We start from the raw sequence: 14,159 nt of genomic DNA, 5'->3' as shown, positions 1-14,159 counted from the left end.
TAAAAGTAGCTACTATTTAGTACTTAATTCACTTGCCTATGTTTAGTGCCAATATTTTTATGTGACTCATGCCCAAAATCTGTTCATCCACACAGGCATGATGGTCAGAATTATTTAATCTGCATAGAAACTTTTACACTCACCCTTTCTGCTTTGTGACTAGGCCACATTTCTCTATGTGATAGCTCATGTGCAAGGCTATTACTCTGCCTGGAAAGCTCTCCTAGCCCCTCTCCTCACAATTCTTATTCTTCAGATCTCAGATCAGATGTCACTATCTCAGGGAAACCTTCCTTGATCTATTCTTCCAAAGCTCTTATCCTCCAGATTTCACTAAAACCTTCCAATCTCTTTCATGGGTCAAAGCACATTTTTTCTCTCATAGTACATATCACAACTTGCAATTATGTAGATGTAAGATTTGATTGGTACCTTTCTCTCCCTTAAACTTCAGTTTCACAAGGGTGGTTTTCTTTTTAGCTTACTGTTTTGTCCTCAGTATGTATCACAGTGTTTGGCAGTATGTATGTACAGAATGATTCAATTATTTTCCAATATGAAAAACACATGTTGAGGCAAGGAAGAGTGCATTTTATTGATTGTCCCATCATTTTAAATAGTTTTTCAAATTACTAGCCATGAGTTATGAGAGATCTGTTGAAAACAGTTTTCATTGTATGGCCCTCCAAGTAAAAAGATATCTTAGCAGCACAATCATTCTTAAAGAAGTTAGATTGCTTGATTTGTTTATACAGATGCCATTTCACAGAACTTTCTCCCAACTCATGCTTCTTAGTTTCCAAGCTTTTTAAAAAATAAAATACAAAAAGACTTTTACTAATGGTTATCCTGAGCCTTTCTCTAAAAATATCTTTTATTAAATACAGGAGGAGATTGGATTCATGCTGTATTATTTCTTTTGGGACTAATAGTGCATTTTCCAACTTCAGAAATTGTTTTTAAGACCGCAAAAGTATCAGATTAAACGAATGTGGTGACTACCTCAGGACAGTAGTATTTTATTATATTTTCCTTCCAAGAATGTAACTGTTATAAATTACTACAGTTATTTATTCTTCACTTTACAATTTATTAACTGAGGGGGTCATATTTCATTCTTCTTCCATCTGAGTAACTTTTGTGTGTGTTTTTATGTAGCAGTGACAAATAGTTTTTCATTTGAAGACTCTAGACTTTGGTCCTGTTCTAATTAGGAGACTTTTGAGATTTGGATGAAGGCAGCATATTGTCCTTTCTGATATCCAGGCAAAATTGGTAAGATCTGTCTAACCATAAAAGTTACAAACCCCTTTCTGATAACAAGTCTAGGATACTTTAATAACACAGCTTTCAGAATTTACAGCCTCCACTTTCGAGCACTCAGTGTTGATGTTACTGCTAATCTCAAATAGTTTTGTTTTACACAGAAACAAATGGATATCAATGCTGCTATTCAAGCCCTGATTGAATCACATACTGCCCTACAGATGGAGGTAATATATCTGGCTTTATTTACATTGGCACTCTCAATATACAAATTAAACAGAACATTTTTTCAGAGTCCAAAATGTGCCTTTATCTCAAAGATTGGATTTAAAACATATTGAACATAATGAAACTATTTTTAAGGACAAAGTAAGCATTTTTAATAAACAGAAATATATGCATGGGATGTTTTTAAGCAAAAACACTTAAAACTGAAATGTAAGACATTTAAGGAATTTTTTAAGAAGGAATTAGATACTGTAGAAGAAAATAGTTAAATGAAATTAGCCGTTTCTTAAAATGGGATCTATCATTGTTAATTATTTTTCTTATTTAAACTCTATTCAATATATAATTTCTTTAAAATGTTATACTACAATTGGCACAATAATTGTTAAGTTTTATGTTGGCTTGAAAACCAGGCCTTTAGGGTGAATTTAATCTCTTACTTAGAATCAAGATTAATAAAGCACATAGGCCTATATTTAAATATAAACTGTTCTTTACACCCTGCTCCAACTCATTGCACATAACAAGAATACATTTTTCTTCTGTCTTGGTCCATGTTGATCATGATGGTTGCCTACTGTGATGGCGACTCCATGCTTTTCTGCTAATACAATTCCTGTGATGACTTGACAGAGCTACCAGAATACCGAAGTGACTTTAATTGACTACAGTGCAGAGATATTCAAGACCCTGAACTACCTTAGCAATTTACTGCGCAGCATCAAGAATCCTCTTGGCACACGAGATAACCCAGCACGAATCTGCAAAGATTTGCTTAACTGTGAACACAAAGTATCAGATGGTAAGTTCTTGGTTTTTCTCAAACTCTGATGTCTAATTTCATCATTTCAGTGTGTTTGAGATTTAGAATGTATTCACTTCAAATCTTAATCATTTTGATAGAACCAGTGTAGAAGGCATTTGAATGTTATCAAAAACCAAATACTCTTAGAGGGAGACATGATTCTGAAGTCAGAGTATCCTTTTCTGGGGGTGCACATGACAAATGTCCTCTATACAGCCTTACTGATTCCCAGCTTTTCCTACTTCACCCTAACAATATCACTTGCTTACACTTTGTGCTTGGAACTTATCACATGCATGTTAAAAATGAGAATAGGAAGGACTGATCTTTGGGTTAACAGGAGTTAACTAATCTATCAGGTCCACCAAAGGTGGCAACATGAAAAAAATATGGTAGAGTGCCTACCACCACTTGTCCTTAAATTATGGTTTTTAAACAACATGGAAATTAAGTGCATCATTGCAGAGTCAATGAGTAGGCAAATGATTTGGTATTCTTGGAATTTTTTTCATCCCTACACTGATAGCCCAAAATCCACTAGCCAGAGGTGCAAAAATCAATTTAGAGTAGAAGCATCAAGGAAAAGTTTTAAAGCAAGTAGAAGATTTATAATTATCTAATGAAAAATAGGGGAACCCTGTCTGCTACCATACACATTTCATTTTCATTTCTATTGAGTCTGGGGTCAGCTGTACAATCAATACTAGTAGTTATCATTTTTTTGCTGAAAACTCTATTCCCTACACAGTGTTAAAAGCATCAAATAGCTAACAAAATACTGAGGACATTTCAAGTCAATATTTCAAAGAAGATGGCAGATAGATGAACACACTTAGAACTGCTTTTATCCTGGGTGTGTTCACAAACTACATCCTGGTTTTGGTGGCTTCATGGGACCTGGGATCAAAAGTTGGAATCTGTGACCCACCAAACGTGGGGATTTAGAATGCTTTCAAAGGGCTCCACTCTAAGAGTAAACATACACTGGAAGAAAAGAGACATTCATACAGATTGTAGCCTAGCTTCACATCATGAAGACCCCTCAGAATCTTACGTTTTGAACTTGGACTAAGATTGTTCCAGACTGCTTGTAACCCACCCCATATCTAACAGAAACAAAAGTCCTCTATAAAATATGGCATCATCTTAGGGCTCAAATTATTTCCACAAATCATGTCTCAAATATAGTGCCCAGCACACAATCAGTGATAATGAGGCATACTGGTAAACAAAGCACTAAGAATGAGAATTGGCAAAAATGGCAAACAGAATTAGACTCAAAAGAAAAAATAAGAGGGGAAGAACTCAAAACTGAAGGTATAACAGATAAGGTAAGCCTTATATGGGTTATATAAGGAAACACAGTTTATCCACTATAATAAGAAGGAAGGCAGAAAATATGTGTGCAGGTGCAGATAGGTAAATAGATGTAGTAGTAGGAGGTTATATAAGTTCATTTCAGATTGCTTCAGTTGTCTCAGTGAAATTGAAAAGTTATCAGTCAAGAATAAAGATGAAGGAGGGTCACCTGGGTAGCTCAGTCTGTTAAGCATCTGCCTTCTGCTCAGATCATGATCTCAGGCTCCTGGGATCGAGCCCCACATCAGGCTTTTTGCTAAATGGGGAGTCTGCTTTTCTCTCTCTGTATCAAATAAATAAATAAGATCTTTAAAAAAAAGAATAAAGTGTGAAGGGATACATATAATAAGGTTGAGGGAAGAAGAAATGGTTTCAAATAGCTAACTAGGAGAACGACAGAGGGAACTCACTAGGGAAACACAATGTTGTCTGGCAGCCTTACAAACATTTGAATATAAAGTGAGTCTAGTCAGCATGGTTGTCTTTTTCTTCAGACACGTTTAGCTGTGCAAGTTCAGGCACAGATTAGGCACATTGAAGTGAGGCAGGGGCAGGGATGTTGAGGAAGTCTTCAAGGGAGTAATTATAGTAAAGGACTATGGGTTTTACATGGGTAGGAAGGGAAATGAACACATGATTATGAGATAGGGGAAAAACAGTAGTATCAATGGATATCAGGTCCTGGGGAATGGAGGGATTATTGGAGTCAGGACGCCAGAGTGAATGAGTCTAAAAAAAGAAGAGGGGAAATTATAGCACAATTCGAGTTGTAGTGCAGCCCCCGGTGGCCCGGTGGTTTAGTGCTGCCTTTGGCCCAGGGTGTTATCCTGGAGACCTGGGATCAAGTCCCACTTTTCCCTCTGCCTGTGTCTCTGCCTCTGTGTGTGTGTGTGTGTGTGTGTGTGTGATGATTAAATAAATAAAATCTTAAAAAAAAATTCTAGTTGTAGGTAACAGCAAAGGCTAGGTAGGATATGGCCTGGGAAATGACTGGGGTAGTAGGGGGAGCAGGGAAGGGTATGAGAATATAGGCAGAAGAGTTCAAGGAACTGAGAGGCCAGAGTATTGGAAGTGCTCTCCATGTGAATTTAAAATCACCAAGAATTAGGTCATAGATTTTCTGAAAGCGATAGCCATCCAATGCTAAAATCTTCAAAGAAAAAGCATGATTGCAACAGGAAGGGATAATGGATGATACAATGTAATGACAGTAATTTTACCATGGAGTTGTTTTAGGGAAACAATAAGAATGGAGGTGGCAATGAAGAGCGAGAAAGACACCTTCCCTACCCCAGGCACAGTGCTAATAGGGGCTGTGAAGGGGCTGCAAGGGAAGTGGTGTCCTCATGGGAGAGCCAGTTTGGGGTTGAACATTTAGGCCTACCAAAGATATATTATGGTATAGCACCTTATTAATAGCTCAACATAGCCTGAAAAAAATCACAAAGTACCTGCCAGTTCACTGTTTTACAACATAATGCCTGACTTCAAAGCATTCTACCCTATATAACAATGACAGTTTGCTTGATGGAAAACATTTTATAAGAAATGTATTAGCTCACATAGTAAAAGGAAACTGTTTCTTGGAAGAGAAGAGATGGTAGTGAAGATATAATGTGTTTACCCCATTAGATAAGAACTGGAAGCCTACATTAGATCCTGGTTAAAAAAAAAAAAAAATCCAGCACTAATTTCTATAAACACTACAAAATGCCCAAAATTCTGAGGGAAGGAAAAAAAAAGGATAGGATTTCTTTCACCCCTTTCTTTCATATCGCAATAGATCAGCAGTTCTTCAAATGTCTCTAGACCAGAATTAGATTCTGCTGAAATGCAGATTTTCAGGCCCTGACTTAATGAATCAGAAACTCTGGGGATGGGATCCAGCTATCGGTGTTTTAACAGATGGTTCTAATGCCACTAAAATGTGAAAACACTGCAATAGAAGACAGTCCCTACTCCTGGAGCCACCAGTTCAGCAAGTATTCATTTTGAAGGATTAGTGGAATAGTTGAGGAAAGAAGAGTTGAGGATATTTTAGAAGGCTAAAATAATGGAAGCCCAGGATGAGGTAGAGGAATCTTTGCAATAGGGTAAAGATGGAACAAGTATTTCTACCTACTGTAGAAATTACATTTGAGAAATACTGTATGGTTATCTTGCCTTTTTAATGCAAAAAAAAGCAGGTCTATCTCATTCAAAAATTCTTTCTTTTAGAATTAGGTACTACTTCACTATTCTGAGCCTGTTATTCTGGAATTTAGATATTAGATTAATACCTTTTCAGCCTGAGTATTTCCTGTAGGCTGAATTTAAGACTCCATTTGATTCTCCTGGACATTCAGTGAAAGCAATAGTTGACAAGCTTACACTGGCTGTAGGGACTTCATTTTTTCTCACAAATCTGATGAAGAAAGAGCAAAAATGGTAACCATTTAATTGTACATTTTCTTTCTGAAAGCAAAGGCTGTCTTATTATTTTTATTCTAATTATCATAAAGGTAATATTTTACCTCAGAGAGGTTGAACTTTTTTCTGTTTAATATACATATATATTCATTTTTAAACTGTAATGACATAGAACAGATGTGTGCAGGTACACCACAGCAATTGCAACTTTGTGAACTAAATTAACTATGTTAATTTTAGACAGTTTGCTTTAAGCTGATGAGCTCATCTGTGGAAAGAAGCTCTAAATTCAACCATTGTATCATTTTTTTGTTGTTGAAATTATAAAATGCCCTTAAATTGACAAGTATGTGAAAAATACAGTATTTTTGGTATCAATTTTGCATGGTGCTTACCGCTTTCATTCACTGACTAAATGTAAGTATCTTTATAATCATCTAAGTTTTTTTTACAGGTAAGACTATAAAAATATATTAAAGCTTGATCATTTATAATGATGGTTCCAATATGTTTCACTATAGAATTTAAATATTTTTATGTTTTACAATGAATTAATAGGAAAATACTGGATTGATCCAAATCTTGGATGCCCTTCGGATGCCATTGAGGTTTTCTGTAATTTCAGTGCGGGTGGTCAGACATGTTTATCTCCTGTTTCTGTAGCAAAGGTATGTATTAATGGTAGACTGTATGCTGGTACTTGCCCAGTATCAGTGAACATGATTTTTAAAATTCTATCACTTCACATAATTATGATTTTTATGAATGGAAGCAAGCTATCATTCTCTACCATATATAATCATCTAAGTTTTTTTTACAGGTAAGACTATAAAAATATAAATATATGTTTAAAGCTTGATCATTTATAATGTTTTTAAAAAATAATTCTAGTGAATCTTGACATTTTGATTATGTGTTTTATGATTGGCATTATCATGGCTTTCTCTACTGATTAGGCTTTTTAATTTCTTTTAAAAATGTTGTAGGGGGTGGGTTGTGCACCTTGGTGACTTAGTCAGTTGAGCATCTGACTTTTGGTTTGGACTCAAGTTATGAGCTCCAGGTTGTGAGATCAAGGCCCACATGGGACTCTGCCTCCGCAGGAAGTCAGCTTGTAATTCTCTCTCCCTCTTCCTCTGTGCCTCCCCTGCTCATGCAGATCTCTCTCAATCTTTAAAAAAAAAAAAGTGGAATATATGTCTCTATGTATACACATTAGAAAATCCCCAAACAGCTGCAATGTTTGCAATTAGTAATCAGTTACCTAAAGGTTTTCTGAAAATGACATCATTAAAAGAGGAATTTTGCCACAAAGCTTGCTCTTTTTGATGATTTGGCACAAAGAACCTCCCTTAAACATACATTTCAAGTATAATAAAATGAATGAAAATTAGTTTGGTATGACCCTGGTATTGACCCTGACAAGCATTCATAAAACCTGTATCTTAGTTCTATCTATAATATATATTGAAGAAATAAAAACTGCACTTCTTTCTTTTTCTGGTTAAACCAGTTTGGTATTATTACAAAGAACTTCTTTCTCATTGACAAAGAATTGATGCAGCTGTCCATGGTGTGTTTGGTCCTTCGTAAAGAGGCAGCAACTCAAATTTGCAGTTTATTAGTCTCTCTAGCTGCTTTTTTTTACAATGCCCTTTCCTAAATTATCCCTCTTCATTAAGGGTGTCTCACCAGTTCATCTCAGTAGACATTCACCAGTATTACTCTCAAGCAGAGGAAAGAAAGATTCTTTCATTCCTAGGACATCCATGTTCCTCTGATGAAGATCAGCATGATAGTCCTACTTCCAAAATATCTGCATGATCATTCTTATTCCCCTGGATTTGGCCCAGGATTTTTATCTGGATTATCATAGAAGACAGATGGAGGCTGGGAGGCATGTGCAAAGGAGATAGGAGCTGTGACACTGCTGAACTTCAATTCCTTCGTCGACTGAATCAAGCCTCCCATCTCTCCCCTCCATAAACTCTACCTCAGAAAGACTAGGCAGGTAGTGAGAAGAATAGTAGGCTTAGCATCAGAGATCTCAATTCTAGTCTCTCTCCCTCTACCAACCTGGCAAATCATACTCTGAGCCATCAGGGAGCCTACTCTGCTCAGGCACTGTGGTAGAAGTGACATGTGGCACCTTAAATTCTTATAACAATCCTGCCATGCAGCTGTCCTACTCCACTTTACCAGCAAAGAAACTAAGGCTCAGAAAGTTCTAGTAGTTTACATGTTTGGGATTCTCAGCTGTAAAATAAAGGAACCTGAACTACTTGAACTCCAGTGTTCTTTGATGATCCTTCCATGTTTTCATTCTTGTTGACCTTCCTTTGCCTTTCCTCTCTTTTCCTTTTACTTTGTTGGTTGTTGTCATTTTATATTTTTTTCTTTCTTTGATACCTGATATTTTTCTTTGATAACTGATATTTTTCTAATTTTATGTTTGGAAGTTAATATGAATTCCTTGTAGAAACCATTTTTGTTCATTTTCCTTATGACAATACCCCTGCTTGAATAATGCTAAAATAATAATAATAACATCAAAAGTTATAGAAAAATCTACTTCCTTGTCCAAGCCTGAGAAATCTGCAATCAGACCTCTTTGCTCCAATTTTGCCCTATATTATTGACTTTATTATTACTACTTGTTCATGCATTCATTCATTTCAATAAACATTTATTGATGACCACTCTATGAGTGGAACTGCATTAGGGGCTGGCAACACAAAGAATTTAAGATTCTATCCTTGTCTTTAAAGTCTCTCCTAGTTAAAGTTACTCAACAAGTTATTATTGCAACTTGTAACCTTGGAAACTCAAAAAAAGATCTTCAAAGAAAAAGTATAGACAATTTCAGATTTTTGTGGAAAAAAATTTTAAAGCATTAATCAACAACAAATTATAATGCATTTTAGATAACATTATGTAAATTCCTTCATTCTTTTTATCATGTCTAGTAGCCTAATGGTGTGCTGAAGCCAGCTCATAGAGATTCATGGTTAACATTGTTATTGTTACCTATTGATATCCCTTTCCAGCCTGTTTTCAGTGATACTACCATGATAGCCTGAAATAAGCTGTGGTAGGAGTGTTTACACCATGGAAATTGAAAATGCTATAATCAGGGGTTACCCCTTCCCCACCCCTACAAGAGCCGGTGGTTAAGCATTTATCAGCATACCACTTACTGGCACTTTAATGCCAAGGAATGTGGCTTTCTCAAGGCTGCATTCAAGGACTTTCCTCAGATTTCCCCAAGTTATAAGTTTCCCAACTGCCACATCTTATATAATCTGTACATTATTTCTATGACATTAGTTGGAGTTTGGAGTTGGAAAAGTCCAGATGAACTTCCTTCATTTACTGAGCTCAGAAGCCACCCATATCATCACCATTCACTGTCTAAACACGCCAGTGTGGACAAGTGCTCAGTCAAGTGGCTCAGGATTGCCTGTTGGCTTCAAAGGATGGAATGGCCAGATTTTTGAAGAAAACACTCTACTTGAACCTAAGGTGCTTTCAGATGACTGCAAGGTAAGGTGGCACTTTTAGAATTCTTCAATATAACTAACATAAAATTGATGACCATAAAATTAAAATAATGGGAAGAAGACTTTAATTGCTGAAGATCCAGAAAGGTAGCAGGTTTTAATGTGCCCAATTTGTAATAAACTTACATTTTTCAGAATCAATCATTTGCTTATATAATATCTTGTCAACTTTTGTCACACCCATTGGGCATCCATGGATTTTTATATGCAAAACAGGCATTAACACGTAAGTTTAATTTTAATTGTTCATATGAAATATTTATATTACACCTGCATGGATAGAAAGAGCATATAAATAAATAGATTTATTTCATATATTTTCGCCACTGTAATTTTACATTTCATTACATAATGAAGACAGGTTATAGAGGCAAGCCCTATACCTGATACTAAACATGGGCATTTTGCCAGTCCCTATACCTGATACCAAACATGGGCATAATTGCAGATTGACTTGCCCTGCCAATCAATATTGAAATCATAGCCCATTTTTCTTATTAAATTAAATAACGAATGTAAAGAAAAATCTATAATTTTAAAATATTGTGGTATGAAGTAGGTGTCACAAACTACAGTTCACAGACCAAATCTAGCCCACCACTTGTTTTCATAAATAAACGTTATTGGAACATAGCCACACTCATTGTTAATTTATTATCTATAGCTGTTATCACACTATGATGGCAGAGTCGAATAACTCTGATAGACTATATGGCTCACAAAATCTAAAACACTTATAATCTAGCCCTTTACAGAAGGGTTTCCCAACCCTGTTAGAGAGAAGAGCATCCACTTTACATACATATTATTAATGACTTTAAGAAGCTTGATTTCCTGTTCTTGTGTACCATGAAGCCCATGATTTAAGATCTCTTCCCATTTCCAGGGGACTCTTTTCACAGCATTTTATTTCCAGACAAATAGTGCTTGAGTATTTGAAAAATGAAAGGCAAACAGTTAGAAATATATGGCTCATTCTCTATAAGCAAAGAAATCAGTATTATCAACAAACTCATTTAACTTTTACAATTTTTTCCAGCTTTCAGTGACTCACTAGTATCTCTGAGATACAATCTAAACTTATCAGCTCTTTGTTTAGCATCTAGAACAGTTGGGCTCCAACCTACCTTTCTAGGTTGGGCTTTCATTGGCTGTCAACCCTAAAGTATGGCCAAACTGATCTATTAATAATAATAATAATAATATCAACAATAATTCCTACTATTAGTCATTGGAGCATTGCTATAGAGCAGTTACCCTGTACTACATACATTGTTTTATTTAATTATAACAGCTTTGTAAAGAAGTCTCATTTTATAGGTAGAAAAGTGAAGGCACAGAGAAGTTAAATAACTTGCTCAAGGTCATGCAGCTAATTAGTGGAGATCAAGAAATAAATCCCAGGTGTGTATAACTCCACAGCCCATGCCACACTATACTGTTAGGTATTTTAATTAAAATCTCATTTAATCCTCACAACTGTGTGAAGTAAGTTTGTATATTTCACATTTTATACAAAAAGAAAATGGCAGTTCCTGGATTTCTTTCAAAATCTGTGCACTTCACCCCATGCTAAGCTTATTTTTGCAACCATTTTCTACTTTGCCAACTGTTTTCTGTTTGTATGTTTGTTTCTACTAGTGTCATTACCTTCCTCTGAAATGCCTTCTCTACCTCTCTAACCAAGTGGAAATTTTAGGCATACCTGGAGGCCCATCTTAAATTCTGAATTCTGAACTCATAAAACTTCCCCGGAGTACTTCAGTTGGAAATGAGGAATTTAACACTCACTGTCTATGTTATTTATACTGCACTTACCATATGTTATCTTGTGTTGTTATGTCTGTTTGTGCTTCTCCTCTCCAACTAAATTTGTAAGCTGCTAGTATTCAGAAGTCAGAACTAATTTATTCATCCTTCATATTTCCCAAATACTGTAAGAAAATAGAGGGTTAGATCTTATTCAACTGTGCCAATTGAACTTAGTGTTCAATAAATATTACTTGAAAGATTTAACAAGTTAATCTAATGGTGTCTTATACACAGAGCTCTAGTTCTAGTTATCACACCAAGCTGATGACTAGTAAATGGAATTTATAGCTTAAGTAAACTCTAACTGTTAAGATCCTTCAAATTTTAAAATTTATATTATGATAATTCTGTAAGTAAGTGAATAAAATCCTTAATAAAAAGCTTCACAAAACTAGTCAGCTGTGTTTCTCGATTTCGTCTTGTTGAATCTTAAGCATAAGGTATTTTATGATATTTTTTGTTCCATAGTAGAATTAGTCAGAAACAAAAGAGCATACAATAATAAGAAAAACAGAAAGTCCTAGAAAGAAGAGAGGAAAGAAACTATAGAAACAGTAACCACAAACTGGAAAAAAAAAGAAACCTAAAAGGTGATTCAATATAATTATAATTTACTTCTGACTGAAGCAATTCTGTTTATTTCCTGCCTCATGTACAGAGAGGTTGCAATAGTTCATTGCCTTTCATCCAAGAAGAATGCCCATCCTGAAGAATTAGCCCCAAATAAAGGAACACAGAACAGATGGGGGTAACTCATATTAGGAATAGTACAGCCTTTTAATTTGCATCTGGTCCAATGATCCACAGACAACAGAAGCAGAAGCCTAGTCTTAGCCTCTGAGACTGAAAAATCAGAACACACACTGCCATGTAGAGAAAAGAATGAACCCGTGTTTTCAACTAGTCACAATGATTGTTACAAATGAGCACTTACTCTCTGCCAGCATTTACTTTGCTTTAGGGGCCTTCTATTCATTATCTCTAATCCTTACTAAATCGACGTTGTCTGACAGTGAAGGGCATTGTCTGCTGGGAATGACTCCTAATGACACAGTTACATATCAAAGCATCTTGTTCTTGTTTTACAGATTCAAGATGGCAGCTGGCATAAGGCAAAATTCCTTTTTCACACCCAGGACCCTAATCAGCTTCCAGTAATTGAAGTACAAAAACTTCCTCATCTCAAAACTGAAAGGAAATACTACATTGAAAGCAGTGCTGTATGCTTTCTATGAAGTTCCTGAATTAGATCAGAATTCGTGCTGTTGGCCAGGTAATTGCTGCAGAGGGAAAAATATAGACAGAAAGATACTATCATTGTGAAATGCATGGAATAAAGCATTGGCTAAATCTTAAAGTATCTCAGGAAGAAAAGATTTCCTCCTAAGAAGGAGAAAAGGCATTTTTAAAGGACTATAATTGATAAAGTATTTAATTCTTTTAAAAATCATATTGATCTGAGCTTTCTTAGAGAATTCCCTAGAACTGAAAATTTATAAACATGGAATTCTTCAGGGTAGCCTGTATTTTTTGACTGAGAGCAAAGTACCCATTAGACAGCTGGAGATGCAGAGCACTATGGAGCAATACTGGCTAATGCTTCCAAATGTGCAATGCTTCTGTCTAAAAATTACAAGCCACAGTCTAATATGTCTTATTTTCCCAAATACTAAGCTGTATTCAGGTCCCCAATGGGCATATACATCTTAGCCGGTGGTACACTACCTCTTACGTGTTTCCTTTTTGTGTTGCTCAGTGCTCTTTCTAAAACAAGGTGCTTGTGGCTTTCATAGACTATTTTATTTCTTTTTTTTTTTTTCGTCTTTGTCATTCTTTAAGAGTGTATGTACTGGTTACATCAAGATATGTTTTGGTTGTTAGTACTTATTTTCATTTGTTTGGTTACATACTTAATAACAAGTAAAACATTATTTATGTGAAGTCCTTGTTCTGTTTTAAAATTCTCTTTGTGGATATGGAATCAAAGCCAGCACACTGTAACCTGTGCTTATGCACAAGAGAATTGGGAGGTTTCTTTTGTTTTTATTTTTTAAATTGTTGTAAAAAATATTACAGGCCAGCTACATCTAGTAGTAGGTTTGGGTTAGAGTTTGGGATTGTGATATTCTATTTTTAAAAATCCATGATCATCTGGAATGATACTATGTATATATATATTTTGTAAAGTTTTAATTCAGCAAATCTTTTGAAATTGCTGCTGTTTTAAATTATAAAAACCATTATTTCTGCTTCGTAAGAATTACATGTTTTGTAGTATTCATTGATTTCACTATGCTTAAACTTACTGTGTTGACACCTAAAAGAATTCAATTTACCAGTATTAAAAGCAACATGTGGGAAAAAAAGTCTTTAGCCATTTAAAATAGGCTCAGCCCATTCAGACTTTCCTTGTCAGAGAAATGTTAGTTCAGTATTAAAAGAAAAATATTATACCTTTTGGTATATAGAAAAGCTTGTACATTCATTATAAACATATCTTTAGCCACAGCAAACCACACTTACCTATCTGTAATAAAACTATGCTTTAAATCTTTTTTGGTGGTATTGTTTTTCTTCTTTTGTTATCATATCCTTTTATTACCTATGATAGTCCTCTGGGTAGTTCTTCTGTACTCTGTACATTTGCATTATTACAAAGCATCCATTACATAACTATAAGAGGATTATAGGGTCTATTTCCCACTTGTACAAAATGAGGT

At 35.2% G+C, this 14,159-nt stretch overlaps 1 protein-coding gene across 1 annotated transcript in view; it reads left to right on the top strand.

Annotated features, from left to right (window-relative positions):
* COL24A1 (collagen type XXIV alpha 1 chain) overlaps positions 1–13,956 on the top strand; it is a 384,669-nt gene extending 370,713 nt beyond the window's left edge. Inside the window, exons 57-61 of the mRNA XM_055339781.1 lie at positions 1,428–1,493; positions 2,128–2,296; positions 6,626–6,735; positions 9,395–9,610; positions 12,528–13,956. Of these exons, the coding sequence (XP_055195756.1) occupies positions 1,428–1,493; positions 2,128–2,296; positions 6,626–6,735; positions 9,395–9,610; positions 12,528–12,674 (708 nt within the window). The 3' untranslated portion in view covers positions 12,675–13,956. The remainder of the gene's footprint in view (positions 1–1,427; positions 1,494–2,127; positions 2,297–6,625; positions 6,736–9,394; positions 9,611–12,527) is intronic.
* The last annotated feature ends 203 nt before the right edge of the window (positions 13,957–14,159 follow it).

Source organism: Nyctereutes procyonoides, unplaced genomic scaffold (genome assembly GCF_905146905.1).
Source record: "Nyctereutes procyonoides isolate TBG_1078 unplaced genomic scaffold, NYPRO_anot_genome, whole genome shotgun sequence".
Taxonomy (NCBI): domain Eukaryota; kingdom Metazoa; phylum Chordata; class Mammalia; order Carnivora; family Canidae; genus Nyctereutes; species Nyctereutes procyonoides.
The sequence above is the reverse complement of the archived record's forward strand: the minus strand, read 5'-3'. Positions and strand labels throughout refer to the sequence as shown.